General features: G+C 43.5%; 1 protein-coding gene across 1 annotated transcript in view; it reads left to right on the top strand.

The window, feature by feature from the left end:
* MTR (5-methyltetrahydrofolate-homocysteine methyltransferase) overlaps positions 1-26,487 on the top strand; it is a 109,883-nt gene that overhangs the window by 20,200 nt on the left and 63,196 nt on the right. The window contains exons 7-13 of the mRNA XM_068232142.1: positions 3,590-3,649; positions 7,503-7,597; positions 11,857-11,957; positions 14,778-14,839; positions 17,371-17,438; positions 21,746-21,825; positions 23,948-24,060. Of these exons, the coding sequence (XP_068088243.1) occupies positions 3,590-3,649; positions 7,503-7,597; positions 11,857-11,957; positions 14,778-14,839; positions 17,371-17,438; positions 21,746-21,825; positions 23,948-24,060 (579 nt within the window). The remainder of the gene's footprint in view (positions 1-3,589; positions 3,650-7,502; positions 7,598-11,856; positions 11,958-14,777; positions 14,840-17,370; positions 17,439-21,745; positions 21,826-23,947; positions 24,061-26,487) is intronic.

The raw sequence follows: 26,487 nt of genomic DNA on the forward strand, positions 1-26,487 counted from the left end.
CGGGTGTCTGGGTGATACGCCCTATTCTGTGACTGACTTTCAGATGCTGAGGACTGTAGTGAAGCGGCGGAGGCACACGTGTGAGATCTGAGAGGCAGAGGAGGAGGAAAATAGGATACAGGGGGGCAGAGGGGTAAAAGAGGCGTGTTTTATGGACACAGCGCAATCTATTCTTCCATACCGCTCTGACAAACAGGTAGACAAGAGGAGAGCTGACCAATCCGCTTAGGGAGAGTTGACCAATTCAACCAGTCAATCACCTATATACTGGGTACCACATACAGTACAGCACTGTATCTGTTCATACATAGCACCAGTATGATTTTTTTATTTGGTGTGAGTTGGAAGAGGGGTAGTCTTGTACAGCGATTATATCCCAAACTCTATATTTTAACTGGAAAAGTTGGGGGGTTGTATTATACCCAGGAATATACGGTATTTGCAATTATTCAGGTTGGAGTGATCTCGGAGATGACTCCGTGCATCACTGCTGAATATGCAAATTATCCTTTGTTGTCCCTGTAAGTTAAATACACCACCAGATCCGCTGGAATGCAATGATTTCTCAGCTAGTTAAATGTACATAGCCACAATAATCCAACATGCATACAGAGCGTTACAGATTGGTTGATCCTCATCAGTGCATGGCATGGATTAATGTAGCTCTATGGTGGGGTAGGACTTGAAACACCCAGAGTTAGACTACCCCAGCAAGCTCATGGTGAACCAGACCTCCTAAGAGTGTGTAAGGGGCTACAAAGGACCAAAGCCCTCTTACTAAAATGTTATGCAAAACAAAAGTTTGATCTTCTTAAAAAAGAAGGAATTTACGATTATTCAGGTTGGAGTGCGTTCTAAGATGTCTCCCACAATGCATCACTGCTGAATATGAAAATCGTCCTTTGTTGTCCATGTAAGCTAAACACACCTCCAGAACTGCTGGAATGCAATGATGTGTCAGCTTGTTAATTGTACAGAGCCACAATAATCCAACATACATTGTACAGAGGAACTGTGAGACAGCAAATAAAAAAAAAATCTGATTTCTCATCTTCCTATTTTTAGTGTTTGTGTCTGAGCTCATGTTCAGGTGCTTTCCTCCCCAAATAGAAGAGTTTCTTGCAGTTTAGATCTTCTAAGCTAGAGGTGTTTTTTTTTTTTTTTTTTTTTTTGTTTGCCTTCCTGCCCAATGGAAACGCTTAAAATGTGCATTTACTTTGCAGTTTGCTAAAATAAAGGTGCTCTGATTAGGCAGTTTAGACATTTTGTACCAGAACTCAATCACTGACACTACTCATTTCCACTACTGTAGTTGTTTTCCTTGCTGTATTTGCCTTCAATAAGGTTGATTCATAAAAGGCTGTGCGGCAAAACAATCTGGTCGGGAAAATGCAGCATTCGGTATTTTAGACTTTTGTGTGCTAATTCATAAAAATTTTCACAGGTGCGGTAAAAGTTTGGTGAATTACCGAAGCCCGTAGACAACAACCTGTTAGTAACAGCAGGAGAGATTTACAAGCTGTTCCATGCAGTGAGGACATTGCAATAGAAGAGGCGTCCCAGACATCCCTTTTTAGATGTATTTGTTTTGTTATACTGCCTCTGCTTGCTTTGAATCTATTAGTCTTTCTTAACATTCTGTTTAATTGCCATAGCTTAGAAGAACTTCAAGAAACTTTACACATGCCATGCTTAGGTTATTTTCCCAACTAGCTCCTACATATCTTCAAAACAGGAACCCAAGAGGTTAAACAGCCACACAGCCTAAGGTATTCAGGGGTAGCCTGTTTTGTTCCATTCTCGCTCTGCTGCTACCTGGTGGGTTTAAAAGCTTGTCCAACTGGCGAAGGCTGCGGGACCTATCAGATTCCATCAGTCAGACTTGCAGGAGAACGGGCTATTTCTATTGGCTCCCTGCTCCTGTCAGTCAGAGCTGCTTCTGCTTGTGAGTCACGGCTCCCAGCACAGTCTCCGCACTCTTTACCACTTCAAAGCAGACGGTATTGCTTCGTGGCTTTTCCGCTTGTTGTAGGCTTTATGAATCGACCCCATTGAAGAGATTTTCTACACTTCTTGCCTGAACTGTGGGGTCACTGACAGCAATAAAATCAAACCATTTTTATCACTTTTTATTGAAGATGAACTGCTTAAAAATAATTGCTCTCTTTGAAGCACAATTTCACAAGAGCTGTCTTTTTTTTTTTTTTAGTTGGGTCCATTATGGCAAGCTAATGTTTTTAGTAAAGTCTGATGAACGTAAAGGAACACTATCGATTTACATATTTTTTTCCAATTGAGATAGAAATTGTTTGGAAAGTGCTGCTAAGTACTGGTTTATACATTTCACTAGCAACCTCTTTGTTGACTGTTATCAAAATACTTTCAAACTTTACTGGCCCAAAAACTGACGGCAGAATGAACCATGAGGGGAGGGGAAATTCCCCTCACACTTGATCAGTTAAGTGTGTGTGTAAGCTCCCAGCAGCTGCTGTGTTCTGTGTTTCTGACTGAAGTGTCTGAAGAGAGCAGAGGAAACTTGTTATGAACATTTGTAATTGTCACAGCTTTTCCTACTGTTTTTGCTTTCAGAGAAAAATACTCTGTAGTCTGATATGCAACACTGACTGTGCATTGAAGCAGACACCCATTCTACAATTGATTTGTCCCAATATAGCTAAATCCTACACTCAATAAATTAAAGCTTTTGCCTCTGATATTTAACATGAAAAGTAGGAAAATGTTTACACAGCTACTAAGACATTATTTGTACATTGTCATTTTAGAACACTTGGGTATCGATAGTATTCCTTTAAAGGAGAGGTCCAAGGTAAAACAAAAATCAAAATCCACTTACCTGGGGCTTCCTCCAGCCCCTGGCAGCCGTCCTTTGCCCTCACCGCTGCTCCGCTCACTGCCGGTGTCCTCCGCTGAAGAAGCCGACCTCGCCAGGTCGGCTTCATATGCGCTCCACGACGCTGGTCACATGGTTTAGCCGACGTCCTCAGGTCTCTACTGCGCTGGCTGGAGGAAGCCCCAGGTAACTGGATTTTGATTTTGATTTTACCTTTGATGTATCCTTTAAAATTTACCAGATATTTGAGCATTGGCTGAAATCCTGCCTTCTAAGAATTCCTAAACTGTTCTCACCGTAATAGTCTGGGTCCCTACGAAGCACAGCTCTAGAGTTGTCCCTGCATTATACCTGGGAACATTTGGAGGGGCTGAACTTGTGATACAGGGGCAGTGCTTATAGCTTACTGCTGTCCTCCTTTACGCAGAGAAATACCATATATGGGATAACCATGGGATGTCTTGAGGCTTGCTGTTGTTTGAAATTATTATTATAGTGTATTACTATAGCATTAAAGCCTTTTACAGAGTTCATAGTCCTATTAACTGTCCCTTAGAATAGGTCAGAGTCTATTGCATGTCTCTTGTGGCTGTTGTAGACTACAGTTAATTCTGGGGTGGAATGGAGTACGGTATGTATTATTGTATGTAGTACTGTGGTATCATGTCCATGCACTTGCAATTCATTACAATACATGGTTGATGTATATGTTGAAACCTCATTGTGTTCTTTCTTTAGGCGGCTCTGTTTGCCATCCAGAAACTGTTTGAAGATGAGTACAAGCCTACGCCTGTTTTTGTAAGTGTTAGTTTGCACATTATGAACAATTTCAGTTGTGTTTTGGCTGTATTTATGCCTTAATCAGGGAGTCGGCACCACCCTGTTTTATCAGAACAAATAATAAGCATAGGTCGCAGGTTGTAAGAATTGCTCTATATAATCACTGCCCTTAATGAGGTCCTGTAGTGTAGTGAGATAAAAATGGAGGTTGCCATATTTATTTCAATGTAATATAAATTCCCTAGGAAAGGGGTAGGGGTTGGCGGGGAAAAGATGTGATTTATGGCGATTATCTCATCATTAACTGTAAGGCAAAGTAAGGTAAAAACAAAACTGCACATAATCTTAAAGTGGACCTGAACTCTTGCACAGGACAGAAGGAAAACTGAGAAATGCACCCTGTATGTATTTAGTGAGTTTAGCCAGTCTTATTCCCCCTTATTTGTGTCTAATCACAAGTTGTAATTTGATCTCTCCCTTGAGTTGTTTGACTGCCATGGCAAAGATGGCAGTTAAGCTAATTTGAAAGCACAGGTTGTTAACAATATATCTGCTTCCATGAATCAGGAAGGAGAAACAGTGCAGATGTATTGCAGGCTTTGTATCAGCTGTAACAAATAATTTTTTTGTTTAAAGGTTATTATGGTGTTGTTTCTTTTAGAGCAGAGACGACGTTCTGAGTTCAGGTCCGCTTTAACCCTATATTTAACAGGTACCTAAATCTAACCATAACCCTGAGCCTTTATCTTTTCTCCTAACCTCTAGATATTTTCACCTAACCCTAAGTGAAAGCATCAGCTGAATCCTAACCTGACCCGTCACTAAACTCCGTAACCATTTAAACTGTTTATTTGTATCACATTCCGAGATTCTGACATTCATGCAATCTAGTGCCCAGATCACCAGCCTGAAAATGTCCAGCTATGGCTACTCAGAGACATGGTCAGTAAGGTGCAAATAATACAATCATGAATACAAATGTAATGCAGATTGTATGCAGCTTAAAAACTGGGCCAATCCAAATTGACAGAAACTGTAGTTGGCTCTACTCCAGGTAACATAGCATTTAACTAAGATTTTCGGGCATGCCAGAATTGTTTGCTTGTCAGTGAACATCTCTAGCTGCTGTCCAGTCGCCTATTTAAGTCTGGCAGTCCTTGCATGTTTGTACCGAGCAGTGGAAGAGGGGAAGATACATGTAGAGATCCCAGTAACAATTTAAAGCAAACCTATGTGTTTAATTAAGGCTAGGTTCACAGTAGGACATTATGGTGCTGCGTTATAAAGTCTTATAACACAGTTTACCACAATGCAATTAAAAGTCTATGCGACATTAGCGTCACATTGTAACGTGTAGCGTTATGGTAATGCACTGCTGCAGTCAGGGGCGCCTCTGGCCATTTTGTCACTCCAGGCAAGGAAACCTGTGGCACCCCCCCCCCCCTTCCCCGCCCTCTCCATGAAAATATTCGCAACGGCAGCTTTTCACCAGAAAGTAATCGTATTACAGTAGTGGTTCAGCGCAATACTACGATCCGCCGATCTACCGCCACTATACCACTGTGTCCAATTGTAAAAATGTACTGCTTGATTGTACTTTTGGTACATTTTTGCCATGGATTGATTGAAATTCTGATCGATGTGGTGGTTGATAATCGCCAGATTCGATCATTTTGAAAGAATCTGTCTGTAAAAATGAATGCATGTATTGGCAGCTATAGGCTAGGGTTACTAATAACAAGATTGGGTGATTCAATTGTAAGGGTAAGATTGGGAGGGGGGGGGGAGGGGGCAAAATAGAGAGTAACAAGGAACATTTATAATTACTTTTTTCCTGGCGGACTCAGTGCTGACTCGCTCAGTAGGCAGTAGCAGTGTTAGGGAGTCTTGCCCAAGGTCTCCTACTGAATAGGTGCTGGCTTACTGAGTAGGAAGAAGCAGAGATTTGAACCCAGGTTGCCTGTGCCAGAGGCAGAGCCCTTAACAATTACACTATCCAGAGAGAGGAGGAAAAGCACTTTTATTTTGCTTTCCTTTAAGACAAGAAGACAGCCAGCACTAGGGGAGGGGGGAGTGGAGAGAGACTGAGAATAGCCTGAGATGGAGCAGACAGCTTAGCTGTATTGCAGCCACATCACACAGCCTGTAATGTGACTCCTGTCCTGCCAGTCTCTCACACAAGGCTGCAGCAGCCCTCCTGGGGTCTAAGGACTGTCTAAATCTTTTCAACCTGTGTAATAATACATACCTCCCAATTTTTTGAGATGAAAAAAAGAGTGACACTTCTGCCATGCCCCTGCCACACCCCTGATCACTCCCCCGTCACACCCATAGTCACGCATACCATACAGATTTCATAAGAAAAATGTTGTTTTATAATTCAAACCACACTGGTCCTTTCTCTCCTGGGTCATTTTCCTTCATATTACATTTTAAAATTAGTAATATATCAATGTAAAGGATGGGACTAAAGTTTACAATCAAACACATTTTTAGTAGAGATATACTGTATATATTTACATAGAAAGAGGGACAAAATCCTGAAAGAGGGACACATGAGGAGGAAAGAGGGACAGAGTGACAGGGCTTCCAAAGAGGGACTGTCCTTCCAAAAGAGGGACATTTGGGAGCTATGACCTTATCTAGCTGACCACATGCAGTCTTTACAATGGTAAGAAAGCAGAGAGTTTTTTTTCTAAGGACACTGTAGGAGGCAAGCCTCTCTTCTGCATCATGCTGTGTACATTTACCAGCTTGCCATCAAATTGTACATTTATTTCCCTCAACTAGCCTAGTGCTTCACATTGTTGGCTCTCCATAAACCACAGACTTATACACCGTACTAGCAGCCTTGGGAAAAAAAAATCTCCCTCCTTCCTCCTGGCTAGTCCCGTTCTGGAATGCACACAAAGACACCATCCTCCTCTTAAGTCATAAGGAGGGGCGGGCAGGACAGGAGTCACACAGACACACTCTAGATCCTGAGATAACACTAACATTAGGGAATGCCATACAAAGTGTTGTAGACAAAAGGTTTGTAGATTCCTTATTTGAGGCTGAGCAGTAGAGGCTTTCATTAGAACTTTTTATCTCCGTTCCCTAAGTTGTCAGCCTCTAAGGACAGAAAAAATAAACTTTTTTCCCCTCAAATTGCCCTGCAATAAATCTGCCACTCTAGGCAATTAGCTGGTCAGCTGGTCTCTAGAAGCGCCTCTGGCTGCAGTGCATTAGCTCTAAATGCATACGTTACCAGGTACAGGAAAGCAAACTTTTCATTGCCTGTATGCTTTAATGTACCTACTTTATTCGAAGGTAACAGCGTTAATCTGCATTACCACTTTTTGTTGCATTGTAATGTTGCATTGCGACTTTACCGATGCATCAACGCAACATCCTACTGTGAACCTAGCCTGAAAAAAGTTCTATACTTGCCTCAGTATGGCCCAGAGGCTTCTCTGATCCTCACGCACACCACCAATGCTTGCCAGAGATACTAGTCTTCTTCGCAGCTGCGCTCTCGTCCATCAATGAGCGTGGCCACTCAGCACAGGTGCATACTTGTGCCTCCGCAGTGCGCCCGTGCTTGTACACTGACAGGAGCTCGATACTGTCAACATATTCAACACGCCTTTCTCAAATATGTTCAGTGAGTCCCAGCACTGGATCAGTGGGCACCAGGAGAATCTGGGAAGCCACTAAGGTAAGTATTCGATCCTATTTATTTACTTGGCTTGAGGTACCCTTTAAGGAGCCTGTCATACAGGAGTAGCAGTGAGATATCATGCAGTGTATGATCTATCCTTTTTTTTTGTTTTTAATAATTGTCTGACATGTATTTCTTTGTATCTAAATTATTTTGTTAATGTTTTAGGTTTCTGGAACCATTGTAGACAAGAGTGGGCGGACACTGTCTGGTCAGACGGGGGAAGCTTTTGTGATTAGCGTGTCTCATGCAGCGCCACTCTGGTAAGAGTACCAGTACTTACTCCTGGGGTTCCTGTATAGAGCTTGGAACAAAAAAAAATGATCTTTTGTCCATCGCAACCAATCGCGTGACCACTAGTTTGACATTTTTATTAAAAGGTGTAATTAAAATAAGTGTCCATGTTAATGCATAAATAAAGGCAATTGTGTTAATAATGTAAGTGGTTAAATTAGATGGTAAGGTTCCATTGGTTGATTTAACAAGTGTTTTCGTGCTTGAATAGGGGCAAGCTAGAATATGCTTGAGGTTTTTGGAAGTGTCAGTCATGTCTTTTGAAAGCACTTGGGTTGATATAGGCTGCAGTCAGAGATTTTCTTATTAACCACTTTGCATTCCTGGGTGCAAGAGACGGTAAGCCTAAACTATTTTAGGAAAATATTGAATTGCCTGATTTCTGTCAGAAATTGCGATTTTGATTCACGATTATCTTTAAATCATCTGTACACACACACACTAGATTTTCATCCAAGGTAGCCAGGTATAGGTGTCCCATGTATAGAAAGCCAGATATAGGTGCCTCCAGTATAGTTTAGCCAGCTACAGGTGCTCCAGTATAGGTTAGCCAGCCATAGGTGCCAATGTACAGGTTAACCAGCCATAGGTGCCGTAGTACAGGTTAGTCAATCATAGGTGCCGCAATATAGGTTTGGCAGTATAGGTGCCATAGTACAGGTTAGCCAGCTATAGGTGCCACAGTAGAGGTTAGTCAGCTATAGGTGCTGCAGTAGAGGTTAGCCAGTATAGGTGCCGCAGTAGAGGTTAGCCAGTATAGGTGCCGCAGTAGAGGTTAGCCAGTATAGGTGCCGCAGTAGAGGTTAGCCAGTATAGGTGCCACAGTAGAGGTTAGTCAGCTATAGGTGCCGCAGTAGAGGTTAGCCAGTATAGGTGCCGCAGTAGAGGTTAGCCAGTATAGGTGCCGCAGTAGAGGTTAGCCAGTATAGGTGCCGCAGTAGAGGTTAGCCAGTATAGGTGCCGCAGTAGAGGTTAGCCAGTATAGGTGCCGCAGTAGAGGTTAGCCAGTATAGGTGCCGCAGTAGAGGTTAGCCAGTATAGGTGCCGCAGTAGAGGTTAGCCAGTATAGGTGCCGCAGTAGAGGTTAGCCAGTATAGGTGCCGCAGTAGAGGTTAGCCAGTATAGGTGCCGCAGTAGAGGTTAGCCAGTATAGGTGCCGCAGTAGAGGTTAGCCAGTATAGGTGCCGCAGTAGAGGTTAGCCAGTATAGGTGCCGCAGTAGAGGTTAGCCAGTATAGGTGCCGCAGTAGAGGTTAGCCAGTATAGGTGCCGCAGTAGAGGTTAGCCAGTATAGGTGCCGCAGTAGAGGTTAGCCAGTATAGGTGCCGCAGTAGAGGTTAGCCAGTATAGGTGCCGCAGTAGAGGTTAGCCAGTATAGGTGCCGCAGTAGAGGTTAGCCAGTATAGGTGCCGCAGTAGAGGTTAGCCAGTATAGGTGCCGCAGTAGAGGTTAGCCAGTATAGGTGCCGCAGTAGAGGTTAGCCAGTATAGGTGCCGCAGTAGAGGTTAGCCAGTATAGGTGCCGCAGTAGAGGTTAGCCAGTATAGGTGCCGCAGTAGAGGTTAGCCAGTATAGGTGCCGCAGTAGAGGTTAGCCAGTATAGGTGCCGCAGTAGAGGTTAGCCAGTATAGGTGCCGCAGTAGAGGTTAGCCAGTATAGGTGCCGCAGTAGAGGTTAGCCAGTATAGGTGCCGCAGTAGAGGTTAGCCAGTATAGGTGCCGCAGTAGAGGTTAGCCAGTATAGGTGCCGCAGTAGAGGTTAGCCAGTATAGGTGCCGCAGTAGAGGTTAGCCAGTATAGGTGCCGCAGTAGAGGTTAGCCAGTATAGGTGACGCAGTAGAGGTTAGCCAGTATAGGTGACGCAGTAGAGGTTAGCCAGTATAGGTGACGCAGTAGAGGTTAGCCAGTATAGGTGACGCAGTACAGGTTAGCCAGTATAGGTGACGCAGTACAGGTTAGCCAGTATAGGTGACGCAGTAGAGGTTAGCCAGTATAGGTGCCGCAGTAGAGGTTAGCCAGTATAGGTGCCGCAGTAGAGGTTAGCCAGTATAGGTGCCGCAGTAGAGGTTAGCCAGTATAGATGCCGCAGTAAAGGTTAGCCAGTATAGGCAGTCACCATGTAGACAAGAGCGGCTGGGCACATCCAGTTAAAACAGCTTTTATTTGAAACTATTAAAAATTCAGCATCAGCAGCACAATAATGCCAGGAGAGAGAGGGATAAGCATGTAAGAATGGACCATTCTTACATGCTTATCCCTCTCTCTCCTGGCATTATTGTGCAGCTGATGCTGAATTTTTAATAGTTTCAAATAAAAGCTGTTTTAACTGGATGTGCCCAGCCGCTCTTGTCTACATGGTGACTGGCTTCGTGGAACTGACGTCTTTTTGGCTTTGAGCACTCTGGAGTGTCGCTCTGCAGTGGTCCTGTGCACTTCTCTCTCTATAGAGGTTAGCCAGTATAGGTGCCGCAGTACAGGTTAGCCAGTATAGGTGCCGCAGTACAGGTTAACCAGTATAGGTGCCGCAGTACAGGTTAACCAGTATAGGTGCCGCAGTACAGGTTAACCAGTATAGGTGCCGCAGTACAGGTTAACCAGTATAGGTGCCGCAGTACAGGTTAACCAGTATAGGTGCCGCAGTACAGGTTAACCAGTATAGGTGCCGCAGTACAGGTTAACCAGTATAGATGCCGCAGTACAGGTCAGCCAGTATAGGTGCCGCAGTACAGGTTTCCATTATTGATGCTTTAAAGGGAGAAAAAACATTGTCTCAGTTGTGATTATGTGCATTCTGCATTCTGTGCTAGTATTTCAAGATGCTGCTTGTTTATCAGCTTGAAAAATTCATGAATATTTTTGCATGCCTTGCAAAACAAGTTACTTGCGATCTAAGGTTTTACTGTATATAAGAAAAAAAGCACAAAGTGATACCGCTGAATAATTGGGAAACATTTCTTGCAGTTTAAAGGAAAAAGAAACTGTTTAGTTCTAAATATGAATAGTGTAGCTGTATCTGCAGGCCCACATTTACCTCACAGGAGCCTATAGGCACAGATATCCTGGCACCCTAGACTTTGCCATCCATGAACCTACAAAAACCTTCTGAACTGTATCCCAAGTGTGCTGGCTGGCCCAGCTGTCACTTCTCTTTTAGTTCTCTTGTCAGTCATAGGTAGCTACAGGTACCCCTTAGTATTATGTAGCCATATCATCCACAGTATTAAGTAGCTAGAGGTGCCCCTGACTGAAGGGAGAGCTGGTCAATGGAATGCCAAGGCCCGGGTGAGTAAGCTCTCATTTACACTCTGCTTAGAACTCTGCATAGGTAAGGCAGGAAGGAGGCACTTGGGGAGGGGAATGAGCCGCCTTTTAATTATCAGGCACCTGTAGGCATGTGCCTACAATGCCATATGGTAAATCCAGGCCTGTTTAGCTGTTTGTGTTTTTTTGAGACAAAGAAAAAAAGTAATGCTCCAACATTTTCTCCAAGTAGATTGGACACTTGTGTGTGAGTCTCTGCTCGTTGCTGCTGGCTGAGAAAGATGTTGCTATACAGCAGTAGCACACAGGAAGTTATAGGCTATACCTCAGATAGGATGTACATTTGTGGAGTGAAGGGAAGGGAGGGTTGCTCTAGATTTGATGACTCTGCCATGTAACCATACTTGGTGTAAAGCAGGGTGCAGTGCAGTCACCCTATCTGGCATAGAGAAGCTTTTGTTACCCATTAACATATAAATCAGGCTGACATCACCTAAAGCAGGGGTCTCAAACTCAATTTACCTCAGGGGCCGCAGGAGGCAAAGTCAAGATGAGGCTGGGCCGCATAAGGAATTTCACAATCGTGGCGCATCGCCGCCTCTGCCCGCCCCTCTCACTCTTCCTTCACAGAGAGGGGCGGCGATTGACGTCAGGAGCCCCTTCCAGGAAATGCCAGCGGATTGCCCCCCCCCCCCGGGCGATTTGGTGGCTCTGCAGCCCTCGTTTAGCGGCGGGGATGCGGCGGATTACTTGGGAGCACTGAAGCGAACTATAAGGAAGCTTTTGCTGGCGAGGGCCACAAAATATTGTATCGAGGGCCACAAATGGCCTGCGGGCCGCGAGTTTGAGACCCCTGGCCTAAGGTATTCATATGGTGGAGAATAAATCTTGTAATATTGTAGATGAGCTTTTAGCAGTTCTACAGTTGATGTATTCTTGCACTTCATTAGTGTTTTTTTTTACTTTTCAGCATTGGCTTAAACTGTGCTTTGGGAGCTGTTGAAATGAGACCTTTCATTGAAGCCATTGGGAAATGCACCACCTGCTATGTCATTTGTTATCCAAACGCAGGTAAGCAGGGCTTTGTTCTCTAGCACTGCAATCTAGTTGTGCTGTGGGACGATTGCAATTACTTTTTAGAAGATTAGCTATGAATTTCACTAAAGTTCCCAATAACCTCAGCTGCAGAAAGTTACTTTCTGTGTTGTGCTAAATGAGCTGCTAAACCTTGAAGGACAAGTGAAGCATGGTATATGGAGGCCGCCATATTTATTTCCTACTGCCTTACTATCCTGCTGATCCTCTGCCTCAACTACTTTCAGCCATAGACCCTGAACAAGCATGCAGCAGATCAGGTGTTTCTGACATAATTGTCAGATCTGACATGATTAGCTGCATTCTACTTTCTGGTACGACTCAGACACCACTGCAGTCAAATAGATCAGCAGGGCTGTGAGGCAACTGACATTGCTTAAAAGCAAATAAATATGGCAGCCTCCATATCCCTCTCACTTCAGTTGTCCTGTAAAGAGAAACTCCGACCAAGAATTGAACTTTATCCCAATCAGTAGCTGGTACCCCCTTTTACATGAGAAATCTATTCCTTTTCACAAACAGACCACCAGGGGGCGCTGTATGACTGATATTGTGGTGAAACCCCTCCCACAAGAAACTGAGTAGTACTCCTGGCAGTTTCCTGTCTGTGAACCTTGCTGCATTGTGGGAGATAGCTGTTTACAGCTGTTTCCAACTGCCAAAAAAGAATGCAGCAGCTACATCTGCCAACAGTAAAAATGTCACCATGTAATTAATGTCAGAATGTAAATCAGGGTTTTAAAAGATTTTACAATGGGCAAACACTGACTAAATCATGTATACATAATTATTGTAAAAATGAAGCCATTTTTTTTATTACATTATCTTCACTGGAGTTCCTCTTTAAGGTGGCCGTACACGATACCATCAAATCGATCAATTTACTTTTTGTTTTTTTGTTACATACCGGTAAATCACATAAAAAATTTTTTATAAGGGAAAACTATACCGTAGATTTTCCTGTTTTTCTTTTGAAAAAGATCTGATTGGTTGTGATGGAAAAATCAGGTTGATTGCTTTGAAAATTGAATGGTGTATGCTAGGTTTAATGAAATAATCTAATAGATATAAAACAAATGATTAGTTATTGAAATAAATGTAAGTTAATCAATGAAAAAAACATAGTTAAAAGTCAATTAGACAAAAAAAAAGAGAACTTATGTAATTTGAAAAGTCTAAAGAATGAACTAAATATTTGTGAACAAATGGTTGTGTGTCACGGGAAAAAATGATGTATATAATATAATCCAAAAATGAAAAATCACCAGGTCCTCTACACCCCACCTGTGTACATATATGCTGTATGGTACCTCAGCCCAAAATTTTTTTTTTTTTTTTTTTTTTTTGGAGGCGTCCTATGAATTTGCTAGCTTCACGTGCATTAAGCCGGCCATTTTTCAATTTTTCCTGTGTGCGACTGTGGGCTCGTCCAGGGCTGTTTCTAAGTCCTATGTCACCCCCCAAAACAAACACACACACACACACACACACACACACACCATGTGGCGTATAAAGTGTGTGCTTAATACAGGGAAGCCCCTGAGATGCAAACAATCCGCCCATCCTGTTGCATATCTTTGTACAACCCCTTCCTGCACTCCCCCAGCTTACTGTGTAAATGCAGAGTATAGCACAGCACAAGCTTTGTACTCCTCTCTCTTCTGGACTTCAATGCTGTGCTTCCCACTTTTCACTCACCAGTCGGCCTAGGGTACAGACGGAGGCACAGTAAGACAGAGAGATGCACAGGCAGGCAGAGGTAGAACAAGGGGACAGGAGGAGTAACAAGTGGACCGGAGGTACAGGGGGACCAAAGGAGGAACAGGGCATAGGGGGTAGAGGTGGCATGGGGACAAAAGGAAATACAAAGGGGGACAGAAAAAATGCACAAAGGGGCAGAGGTGGCACGGGGGACAGAAGGAGACACTGGGACAGAGGGAGGCACGGAAGGGGGCAGGGGGGGAGGAGAGGTGGCACAGAGGGACTCTGTGGAGGGTGCCTGCAACGTAAATCCAGACCTTGTGTTGACTGCTTTCCAGGGACCTGCGATTCTGCTGCTCCTCAGAACACCAAACCTCCTGCTGCTGAACACACCCAGCAGAAACAGGAGATGGAACACCCCTGGGAGCGGGGCTTAATCTAGGGCAATGAACCCCCACAAAAGATGGCACTCCAGGCAATGGCCCTGGGCTCATCACATGTAATGTAGGCTATTAGCATAAATGAGCAAACTAAAAAATGTTTGCTTGCTATTGCATTCCCCTGCATCTGAAGGCTTGCCGCTGCTCTCCTCCTCCCTACTCTATAGTATGGTGTATGCTGCTCGGCAGAGTCCAGTATGTATGTCTGCATTTGGTATCATGATACATACTGAAGAAAATAGCTGGATTGTGCCCATTGTCTCAAATCTGTTCACAATCCTATTAATCTTGTTCCATTACTGTCACAAATGGGGTTGGTCACTTGAGACTGGTCTTTGTCTCAAGGTATGGGAGGAATGCCAGACTTTGTTCTTAAATCCATATATATATATATATATATATATATATATATATATATATATATATATATATATATATATATATATATATATATATATATATATATATATATATATATATATATATATATATATATATATAATATTGTTATATAAAAATAGTTTACTGACTCCTGTCAGATGTCCTATTCGGTCAGATGTTATTTTCTGTTGTGACAAATGTAGCTACCGTAAATGTCGAATCTGATTTTTCGCATCCATTAACAAGCCCGTTGACTTTTTTTAAACTCCATTAGGTCTACCTAACACATTTGGGGGCTATGATGAAACACCAGAAGTGACTGCCAAGAACATCAAGGTACGTAACCCTCTTCCAATTGCCTTCTCTTAGCCTTTGGTCATTGTGATTGGATTAAATGTTTTATTTGGTGTACAAAAGTAATAATTTTTAATAAAACTAAAGGCCCCAATCTGCCCTATTGGCTGATTGCCTCTCCCAAAGTAATTGTGGTAGGGCTGTTTAAGGTAGGATAAAGGTGATGAGAAATTATTTCAGCCCTAATCTCAAACAAATCTCTGATTCAAGACTGATCTTGTGTTGAGTCTGGTTACAGAATTTAGTTATGGGAGAAACTTTGTGAGGGATGGTCAGTGAGATGCAAATCATTGTGTTCATGGAGAATGATGCAAATTCTATATGCAAATTTAAGCACCTTAAAATGGACAAATCAAATCTTGCTGTGGTGGAATTGGATTAGTCCATTTTCTAGCTGCCTCATTTGCACAATCCTTCAACTACAAAAGCATATGGTCAAAGGTTCCCATAAACTGTACAATTTTTCCTTCAGATTCCATCTAGCTGGGCAATTTTTATGATCAAATTGTATAGAAAACTGCACCATGTGTGGTGCAAATTGATGTGAAACAATTCATTGGTTGATTGAGAAAAGGAAAAAATATTGATCAGAAAGTTGTATTTTATGATCGAATTGGAATGTAAAACCTTCTTAAATTGTTCTGTTAATGGGTACAATCGAAATTGCCCTCCGATTAGTGTTGATCATTACATTCGCATGGACAGATTGAATCTGGAGGAAAAATTGTATCGTTAAAGTGACACAGAAGTGAAAAAAACCCTCATGATATAATGAATTAGTTGTGCAGTACGGATAATTAATAGAACATTAGTAGCAAAGAAAAGTATATTTATGTTCAGGTATATAGCTTTTTTTTTTTTTTTTTTTTTTTTTTTATAACATTGCATCATTCTCTAATAATTGCAGTTTCCACAACAGGGGGGGCTGGGGTAGAGATTTCAAGACCATGGCCCATATGCAATTCACCTTTTCTCCTGAGTTTTCTCCTATTTTAAACTTGTAAATAAAACGCTTTTAAGGTGCCCGATTGATCAAAAAGGATCCTTTGGGCCCACTAACTGAGGGAAAACCACCAACCAATAGGATCAGATGAATTGAATTATTGGTTAGCATTTTTCTCTTAGTTGGCCCGAACGACCATTTCTGATGGATCGCAAAAACCAGCTTGAACGGTCAATCGTCCAGGCGATTGTAGCATTAACGGGCACCTTTAGATTAAAGGGAACCTAAACTTAGAGGGAAATGGATATTTCCTTTTAAACAATGCCAGATGCCTGGTAATCCTGCTGATCTCTTTGCTGCAATAGTGGCTGAATCACACACCTGAAAAAAGCATTCAGCTAATCCAGTCTGATTTCAGTCAGAGCACCTGATCTGAATGCTTATTCGGGGGCTGTGGCTAAAAAGTATTAGAGACACAGGATCAGCAGGAGAGTCAGGTAACTGGTATTATTTTAAAAAGGAAAAATACATGCCCTTCTCAGTTTAGGTTCCCTTTTAAGAGTCCTTTAGTTACACCAACTGGCAAAAAGTAAAACCTCTTGGCCAGTAGGATTGTAAGCTCACCCACCAACGCCAAGGTAGACTCTTTTGGGGTGGGACCTACACTACTCTGGCCTACTCTAACTGGTGCTAGTCACCCTAATAGCCCTATTCTGTTGGATGCTATCTCCGGCGCCTAAAATAGCACTCATGCGTATGTGCACCCCGCTCCCATCCTACATCTCCTACTCTAATTGGTGCTGCTCACCAATCTACCTTGTTCTAGATTAGACCTACCCGCACACACACAGTCAACACTAGTTGACACACTAGGCAATATGTGTGTTTTCAAATTCATATGCAAGTCGGATAAAATAGGACATACACAAGCAATACTCCTTAGATGCAGTTGGTGGTCAAATTCATGTGCAAGTCAGAAGAAATGGATACACAGGCAGTACTCATGAAATGCACTTATTGGTCAAATTCATGTGCAAGTCAGATGGAATGGGACACACACAGGCAATACACGTTGGATGCAGTTGGTGGTAAAATTAATGTACAAGTCAGATGGAATAACACTTACATAGGCATTACACGTTAGATGCAGTTGGGGGTCAAATTCATGTGCAAGTCAGATGAAATGGAACATATACAGTAGCAAGAAATAGTATGTGAACCCTTTGGAATTATATGGCTTTCTGCACAAATTGGTCATAAAATGTTATCTGATCTTAATCTAAATCACAACATTAGACTATCACAGTCTGCTTAAACGAATACCTCACAAATAATTAAATGTTTACATATTTTTGAGCACACCATGTAAACATTCATAGTGCAGGTGGGATGGGGGATCAGGTCCTGATGCCCAACAGGTGACATTAGTTGTGAATGTGTATATGCCCTAATAAAGACTTGTCAGTGCTGTTTTAATAAATGCAGTCCTGCTGAGAATGTTGCTTTGAAAAATACTGGTTTATTGGTTCCCTTAATGACCATCTATGACCACTTTATTTCTTCTGTGCAGGAGTTTGCATTGGATGGTTTGGTGAATATTGTTGGAGGATGTTGTGGCACTACTCCTGCACACATCAAGTATGTCTAAATAATTTTACTTTAACTTTTTTAATATTATTTGAGCTCATACAGTGGTTTGCAAAAGTGTTCCACATTTTGTCATATTACTGCCACAAACATGAATCAATTTTATTGGAATTCCTAGTGAAAGACCAATACAAAGTGGTGTACACGTGAGAAGTGGAACGATAATCATACATGATTTCAAAACATTTTTTTGCAAATAAATAACTGCAAAGTGTGGTGTGCGTAATAACTCAGCCTTCTTTGGTCTGAGTGCAGTCAGTTGCCCATAGACATTGCCTGATGAGTGCTAATGACTAAATAGAGTGCACCTGTGTGTAATCTAATGTCAGTACAAATACAGCTGCTCTGTGACAGCCTCAGAGGTTGTCTAAGAGAATATTGGGAGCAGCAACACCATGAAGTCCAAAGAACACACCAGGCAGGTATTTTTTCGACTACAAAAAGATTTTCAAAGCCCATCCCACGGATTACTGTTCAAGCGATCATTCAGAAATGGAAGGAGTATGGCACAACAGACAAGGCCGTCAACCTGAACTCACAGGCCGAACAAGGAGAGCGCTGATCAGAAATGCAGTCAAGAGGCCCATGGTGACTCTGGACGAGCTGCAGAGATCTACAGCTCTGGTGGGGGAATCTGTCCATAGGACAACTATTAGTCGTGCACTGCACAAAGTTGGCCTTTATGGAAGAGTGGCAAAAAGAAAGCCATTGTTAACAGAAAAGCATAAGAAGTCCCATTTGCAGTTTGCCACAAGCCATGTGGGGGACACAGCAAACATGTGGAAGAAGGTGCTCTGGTTAGATGAGACCAAAATGGAACTTTTTAGCCAAAATGCTGTGTGTGGCGGAAAACTAACGCTTCACATCACTCTGAACACACCATCCCCACTGTCAAATGTGGTGGTGGCAGCATTATGCTCTGGGGGTGCTTCTCTTCAGCAAGGACAGGCAAGCTGGTCAGAGTTGATGGGAAGATGGATGGAGCCAAATGCAGGGCAATCTTGGAAGAAAACCTCTTGGAGTCTGCAAAAGACTTGAGACTGGGGCGGAGGTACACCTTCAAGCAGGACAACAACCCTAAACATAAAGCCAGGGCAACAATGGAATGGTTTAAAACAAAACATATCCCTGTGTTAGAATGGCCCAGTCAAAGTCCAGATCTAAATCCAATCAGAATCTGTGGCAAGATCTGAAAACTGCTGTTCACAAACGCTGTCCATCTAATCTGACTGAACTGGAGCTGTTTAGCAAATAAGGATTTCAGCAAGGATTTCAGTCTCTAGATGTGCAAAGCTGGTAGAGACGTACCCTAAAAGACTGGCAGCTGTAATTGCAGCAAAAGGTGGTTCTACAAAGTATTGACTCAGGGGACTGACGAATTATGCACACCCCACTTTGCAGTTGTTGTTTTTTTAAATGTTTGGAACCATGTATGATTTTCGTTCCACTTCTTACGTGTACACCACTTTGTATTGGTCTTTCACGTGGAATTCCAAAAAATTGATTCATGTTTGTGGCAGTAATATGACAAAATGTAGAAAAATTCAAGGGGGCCGAATACTTTTGCAAACCACTGTATTCTTTCAGAGCAACTTCAGAAAAGCAGAATATAAACTAGTAAATTGCTAGCCATTTGCAATAAACATTACAAGTGTGTAAAGGAAGTAAATTTACTTAGGAGTCCTAGGTTTACTTGTGCTTGTGTTTTTTTTCCTCTGTTTCTCTCTGAACGCTTGATATAGCTTGACTTAGTCACAGAACATTTATATTGCGTTTTTCTCCTGGCGGACTCACAGTGCCAGAGCTGCAGCCACTAGGGGGCGCTCTATAGGCAGTAGCAGTGTCAGGGAGTCTTACCCAAGGTTTCCTTACTGAATAGGTGCTGGCTTACTGAACAGGAAGTGCCAAAATTTGAACTCTGGACTCCTGTGTCAGAGGCAGAGCCCTTAACCAGTACTCTATCCAGCCAGCTTGATCTTCCTAATATATGTGTTTAGTGTGTCTGTTCCTTTGATGGAAACTTGAAATAAATAAAAAAAAAATTGGCCATTTACTTACCTGGGGCTTCCCCAAGCCCCCTGAAGTCCTCCTGGTTCCTTGCCGCCATCCCTTACTGCTCAGTTCCCTCAGTGTCACTCTCTGAACACTGGATGTGCAGCCTCGTGCTGCCCACCTTCTCCAACACGCACCTGGGAGCGGGAACATTCTGCCCTTGCGCAGTAAGCAAAAATTGCTAGCAATTGAGCAATCAACTTGCTGAGTCGCCTGGTTTATGGAGGGGACACTAGTAGAATTGAGCAGTGCGGTATGACTGTGAGGGACCAGGAAGCCTTCAGGGGGTTGGAAGAAGCCCCAGGTAAGTAACGGCCATTTTTTTTTTTTCAGTTGAGAATCCCTTTCAATCGTATGCTGAAACATAATAGAGACAACAACAACATATTAACTTCCATAGCAGTATGATTCTTTCCATATTTTGTTTCTGAAAGTGGTAATATTTTCTCTGGAAAGAATAATACCACCAAGTATAGGCAGCCAAACCCCCCCCCCCCCCACCTCTCCCCAGTTTAGGAATCCAGGGAGAGACCCCCGAATGTAGGTAGTCCGTGTACCCCCAAATTTAGTCAGAAAGCCCCTGCTGTAGGTGGCCAAAAAAGAGCCATATAGATAGGGCACTTTAACACTGGTGCGGCAAATTGCCGCACTGCTACCACAGCCTAATGAAGGTCTATAGGGGAGTTCAGACTTCCCACGTTGCGGTATGCTACGCCGGAAGTGCCAAATTTAATGCCAGCACAGAACTACGTTACCGCAGGGATCCTGCGGCGGCCCGGAAGTCATGTTAGTCTATAGCAACGCAGGTTTTTTTTTTTTTTTTGAAAAGTTGACGTCCCTGCTTGCATGCGCGGAAGCCTATTTTTACAATACACTTCCGTTCACTTCTGCATACCTGAAGCAGGAAGTGACCGCAAGCATGCTTGGACAATTGCCATACAGGGAACACAGTGTACTAATGCGGTGTTCCCTGTTTTTTTGGCAGTGCGACGGGCGTGACAACATCACATTGCTGATGCCAGTTTATAGTCTGAAAGCAGCCACAGCCAGAGTGTGCCCCCCTCCCAAGTATGGATAGCCAGATAGCACCACAATGTATAGGTAGGGCAGAGAGTTCCTTCCCCTCATTTTTAGGTAGCCAGGCAGTACCCTCCCAGTTTAGGTAGACAGAAAGTGCTCTTCCCCTTATAGGCAGCCAGAGAGTCCCCACCCGTGCAGGTAGCCAGAGTGTTCTCCTTACCCCCGTTCAGTTAAGGTAGCCAGTGGGTGCCCCCCCCTCCCCATTTTGTATTGGCCTCCAGATTGTGCCCCCATCCCCTTTGCAAAGACCGCAGGGAGCCTTTAGATCACTCACCTTCCGGGATACGGCCACGTCCTGGAATGCTTCCTCCTGTCCTGCGGTGTCGCTGCATCTCTATGCTGAGATCGCCCTCTGTTGCCATGTGAAAAATGCCGATTTTCTGCATGCTGGTGGAGCTTCTGGCAGATGGAGAGAAGACAAGCTGCCGCAGTTGAATCCCAGCGAGGTGTGTGATCAACAGCTCTGTGTTCTCCCCCAAAAAATTTTTGAGCCGGGTGGCATGAAAAACTAGATGGGTGGGGCACGATGAGAAAATGCAGGGCCGGTGCTTCTGTGCACAACTTTGCTTACAGCATAGGAGGAAGTGAGCCGATCAGTGTTGCCAACTCATCCCTTTAAATATGGACACTTATGAATTATACATGTCTTGTGGCTAGTTAGAGGCAGTTTAGGCACTGATTATGTGTGAGCAGCCCCAGAACCTGTATAACTTAGATGTGTCAGTGTTTAAAGGGATGAGTTGGCAACCCTGGAGCCGATGACAGCCGGGTGCTTACCAAAACTAGCCAGGTGAAGCACCCGACTACAAGGGCCTGAGGAGAACACTGGCTCTACTGCGATTGCTGCACCTGGCCCTCCTAGCGGTATCCACAAGTGTAGCTCAGGGCTACAGCTAATGGCTGTAAAAAGAATCCCAAGCTACACTTTGGGGTACCGCTAAGGAGTTAAAACCCAATTCCATTAGCAGATTTTTAATTAGGGACAGGGCGGAAAGTAGAGCCTTCTGTTGGATTTTTATTATGGTCTTCTGTCCTAATCTGTGAGACTTTTTAATCAAATGTTCAATGAGATGATTATAATTCTAAGTTGGAGATTTATGTTAATTATATGCAAATGTATCTATTATTTCCATCAACTTTTTACTAAAGTATCTTTTATATTTCAGGGAAATTGCAGAAGCTGTGAAACACTGCAAGCCAAGGATTCCTCCAAAATCTGTTTTTGATGGTTACATGTTGCTTTCTGGTTAGTAAATGACAATCCTGTATATAAAATAAGAAGCTTTGTAATCAGTGCAGTGTTAAAATGGCAGAAACCTTACTTTCGCCTCATCAGACCGAGGCAAGACATTGGGTTTATTATGGCAAGTGTTAGGCGAGCTTTACAGTGGCCTAACACACGCATTATAATGTGTGAACTGCAACTTCAGTCTCGAACATAGTCTTTAGTACAAAGCCTGCATGCAGCGAGTTACAACAACACAATCAGTTACAATGCAGTACTGTGATCAGCCCCATAGAATTGTATGGGCAGTCAGTTAACATGCAGAATTATTCTGCAATGTTACTGAGCACTGTGAATTAGGAATTAGCTCTCCCCCCCCCTTTTTTTTTTATTGTATTTTTATGGTACACTTTGTAAACAGAGCATCAAAAACACTATGGAGTGATTGAGTAAATTAGAGTTTTTTGTTGAACTCCATTTCTTTGAACTCTTCTCGCCCTGTTTACTGCCACTATAAGTTACATAATGTCCTTGACTTGTAACGTATATCTATCTGTCCTTGTATTGTTTTGTTTGTGTCTGTTAAGCAACTGCCAAGTCAAATTCCTTGTAAGTGCAAGCTTATTTGGCCAAATAAATTGATTCTGATGATAGGCATTAAGGCTCTAAAAAGCCCTAGTAGCACCATTTTACCCACATCCCAGCAAACCTCCAAGTCACCTGAAGTAATGTTGATCCAATAGTATCCCCTAACGTCTACGCATATATTCCAAACAATGTGGTCCTCCAGCTACCTTGGCCACATCCTCTAGCAACTACCCTGCCTGGCACTTGGGCACCTCAAATCACATACCATGAGAGTTATCCGATATGCCATGTGGAAGGCATTAAATTTCCTCCACTGGAGGAAGAATATCCTTAGTCCCCAAACAAAAATCAGTCTTAGTAGACATGGATTTAAACTGGTCAGAAAAGCAGGAAAAATCTTTACCATCAGGAAGGCGCCATCTCCAGATATCAGTGCTTACTGTAAACCTTGACAGCCATTCCAAAAATTGAGGATCGGATCGGGAGCCTTTACTGAGTTTATCTTTGTATGGGTCAATAATAGCATTAAAGTGACCTGCTATATAAGTATTAGGTTGTCCAAGTTATTTCTTAGTTTGGCAGCCAGATAGTCTAGTACTGCAATATTAAAGGGAGAAGGGACGTAGAGCGATACAACCATTAGTGTTTTTCCTTCAATGTTTAGAGTTACCATGGTGAACTTGCTGCCTGGATCAACACATAATACAGCAAGATGATTACCAACTATAGGATCGTTAAATGAAGGGGGATGCAGGGGGAAATTCCATTGATGTTAGCAGAAAGATCGTTAAAAGATTTGTCAACACGGGGGGCGTTGAAAGAATTGATCCGATTTGATTATTCTTGACTGTCTTTAAAAATACACAGGAACATCGTCGTTCATTGGCCGTCTGTAACAATCGTTAACTGCTTTTCTTCAATAGATAGTAAAAAGATAGTTACATAATGTCGATTGGAATGACCATTTGTCTGTGATTTTGACAGATTTAATCTTGCCATGAGTATGGTCCTTTACGTCTCAAAGTCAAAACTTTGTCACGTTGACCACAGCCACGCAATTTGTCCAGCAAAATTATCACAGCCCTCCAAAACTAAATTCTCAGTGCAGATGATTTCCTAAGGGGGCCCATACATATTTAGATTGCCACTAACAGATCAGACCCTCTTGAATTTCAATAGATTTCACCATAAAATCTATTGAAAGTCTTATCGGTTGGCAGCGTTGCACTGTTCAATGCCTTGATACACTATGGGCCATCAATCTACTGCTGCTCCTCTGCTATGTCTGATCAACTGAAATTTTCCCTCAGATCTTTATTTTGAGTACTTTATGCCATGGATCAATTGAAATTAGGATTGGTGAATCTTGTTGCATCATAGGTTTCCAACAGATTCAGAGTGATCGAATCTGCTGGTAAAAATTGATGTGTGTGTGTGTGGCCTGCTTTACCCTCATTTTAGTAGATAAGCATTTTCTACTTCTTGTACACAAACCGTACATGGTACATGTCTTATTTTCTTTACTATCTATAATTAAGTTTCTTTCCTTGTGCAGGTTTGGAGCCTTTCAGGATAGGACCTTACACAAACTTTGTGAATATTGGGGAGAGATGTAATGTGGCTGGGTCAAGAAAATTTGCCAAACTTATCATGGCAGGAAATTATGAGGTATGATGCTTTTGTTTTATTTTGCAGCTTTAAATGTGAACCAACATTCACAGTAATTCCAATCTCTTGTAAAATTATACATATCTATATAGCTCAGGGTACAGGCTCATCATTTTAAAGTAGACCTGAACTCTTGCACAGACAGACGAAAAACATAGAGAGATGCACTTTGCATGCATTTTAGAGAGTTTAGCCTGTCTAATTCGCCCTCATCTGTGACTAACCACACGTTGTAATTTGATCCCTCAGCTGTGACAGCTGACTGCTACGCAGAGCGCTAATTTGCCCATTCACTACAGCAAAATGCACGGCAGCGCAGATGGTCGTGCAATCACAGGTGCTGCGTTCCGATCAAACGGCCATCTGCACTTGAAAGTGTGAACGAGGCCTAAATCTGACAATGAAAAGCAAATACAATTGCTTTTTAAAATGCTGCAGGGTGGTTAATCTTACAGTTGCCTATCATCCTGTGGGTTAGACTGAATACACCTATTCTTTAATATACTGGCGCGCCCCCTCTGAGCATATTATGGTTTATGAGACATAATACATTCAGATACATAATATGCACACGTGTATATAAGCTCTGATCAGCACCATAATTAAAACCACTGCCAGGAGGGTGAAGTAAATCAGGGCTGTGGAGTTGGAGTCGGGGCACTTTTGGGTACCTGGAGTTGGAGTCTGAGTTGGTGATTTTATAAACTGAGTAGTCAGGAGTCAGATGATTTTTGTACCAAATCCACAGCCCTAGTAAGTATTAGACTAAGGAGGTGAAGTCGAGGAATCTGACCCATTTTGGGTACCGGGAGTCGGAGTCAGTGGTTTCATAAACGGGAGTTGTCAGATGATTTTGGTAACGACTCCACAGCGCTGCAGTAAATAACACTGATTATATTGTTACAGTTTTTATTTTAGGACCGATTACATCCCTGCAGTAATGATTGCTGGAAACAATTCTTGATCTTTTCAGATGGTCTTTCCAACACAATCCCACTATTAAACCATCTGCCAAGCAGCAAAGAATTTGTTAGTCTAAAAATATTGTATAATTTACATTTTAAGTTACTATAGTTGAAATCAGGGGCGCCTTTAGGCATAGGCAGTACAGGCCATTGCCTGGAGTGCAATTGGTCCTGGGGGCGCCATGTTGCTGGATTAAGCCCCACCCCCTTAATGAAGCCCTGCCTCTGACTATGGGTGTTGTATTACTTGCTTCTGCTGCATCTGCTTAGCGTAAGTTGCAGGCAGCTGCCACTGTGTCCCTCTGATGGCCCATACTCACGAGGGACTTTTGTCGCCTCAACACGCGGCGCGCGCGTGTTGCGGCGACAGGTCGCCCGTGAGTATGGGCCGTCGCGCGCACCCCGAACTGTCGCCCGCCGCTCATGTCGCCATGCGATTGAAAGTTTCAATCGCATGGCGACAGTCGCCGCCGCACCTCCCCCGCAACTGTCGCTAGTCCGCGTGAGTACGCGGACTAGCGACAGCAACCTCCATTGTATCAAATGGAGCTTCCGGCGGGGGGAGGAGGAACGTCGGCGACAGCTTCCGCCTCGCCGCTGGTCCCTCTTCCGCGTGTGTACGCGGAGGGACCTGGCGAGAAGCTGTCGCCGGCCTGTCGCCCACACGCTCACGTGTGCTGGCGACAGGCAACATTTGCAGCCCGTGAGTACGGGCCTTGAGTCTTGTGCATCCTTTTTCCCCTTTTGTGCCTCCTTCTGTCTCCTTGTGCCATGTCTGACCTGCTTTCTCTCCTTCTGTCTCCCTTTATGCCTCCTGTCTCCCTTTGTGCTGCCTTCTGTCTCCATGTGCCTCCTTCAGTCCCTTGTGCCATGTCTGACCTGCTTTCTCTCCTTCTGTCTCCCTTTATGCCTCCTGTCTCCCTTTGTGCTGCCTTCTGTCTCCATGTGCCTCCTTCAGTCCCCCTGTGCCACCTCTGCCTCCTTCTGTGACCCCTTTGTGCCTCCTTCTGTCCCCCTGTGCCTCCTTATGCCCCCTTGTGCCTTTCTTTGTCCCCTTGTGCTACTTCTTCCCCCCCTGTTCCTCCTTCAGTCCCACTCTGCCTCCTTCCATCCTCATGTGCCTCCCTCTGTCTCCCTTTGTGCCTCATTCTGCCTCCATGTGCCTCTTCAGTCCCCATATGCCACCTCTGTCCCCTTTTCCCTCCCTTTGTTTCCTTCTGTACCTCCTTTTGTGCCCCTTTGTGCCTTCTTCTGTCTCCCTGTTGCTCTGTCTGTCCCGCTCTGACTCCTTCTGTCTTCCTGTGCCTCCCTACATCCCCCTCTGCCTTCTTTTGTCCCCCCTTTGTGCCTCCTTCTGTCCCTCTTTGTACATCCTTCTGTTCCCTTTTGTGCCTTCTATTGTATCCCTGTGCTTCCTTCTGCCCCCCTTTGTGCTTTTTCTGTCCCCCATTGTGCCTCCTTC

This window comes from Hyperolius riggenbachi, chromosome 4 (assembly GCF_040937935.1).
Source record: "Hyperolius riggenbachi isolate aHypRig1 chromosome 4, aHypRig1.pri, whole genome shotgun sequence".
Lineage (NCBI taxonomy): Eukaryota > Metazoa > Chordata > Amphibia > Anura > Hyperoliidae > Hyperolius > Hyperolius riggenbachi.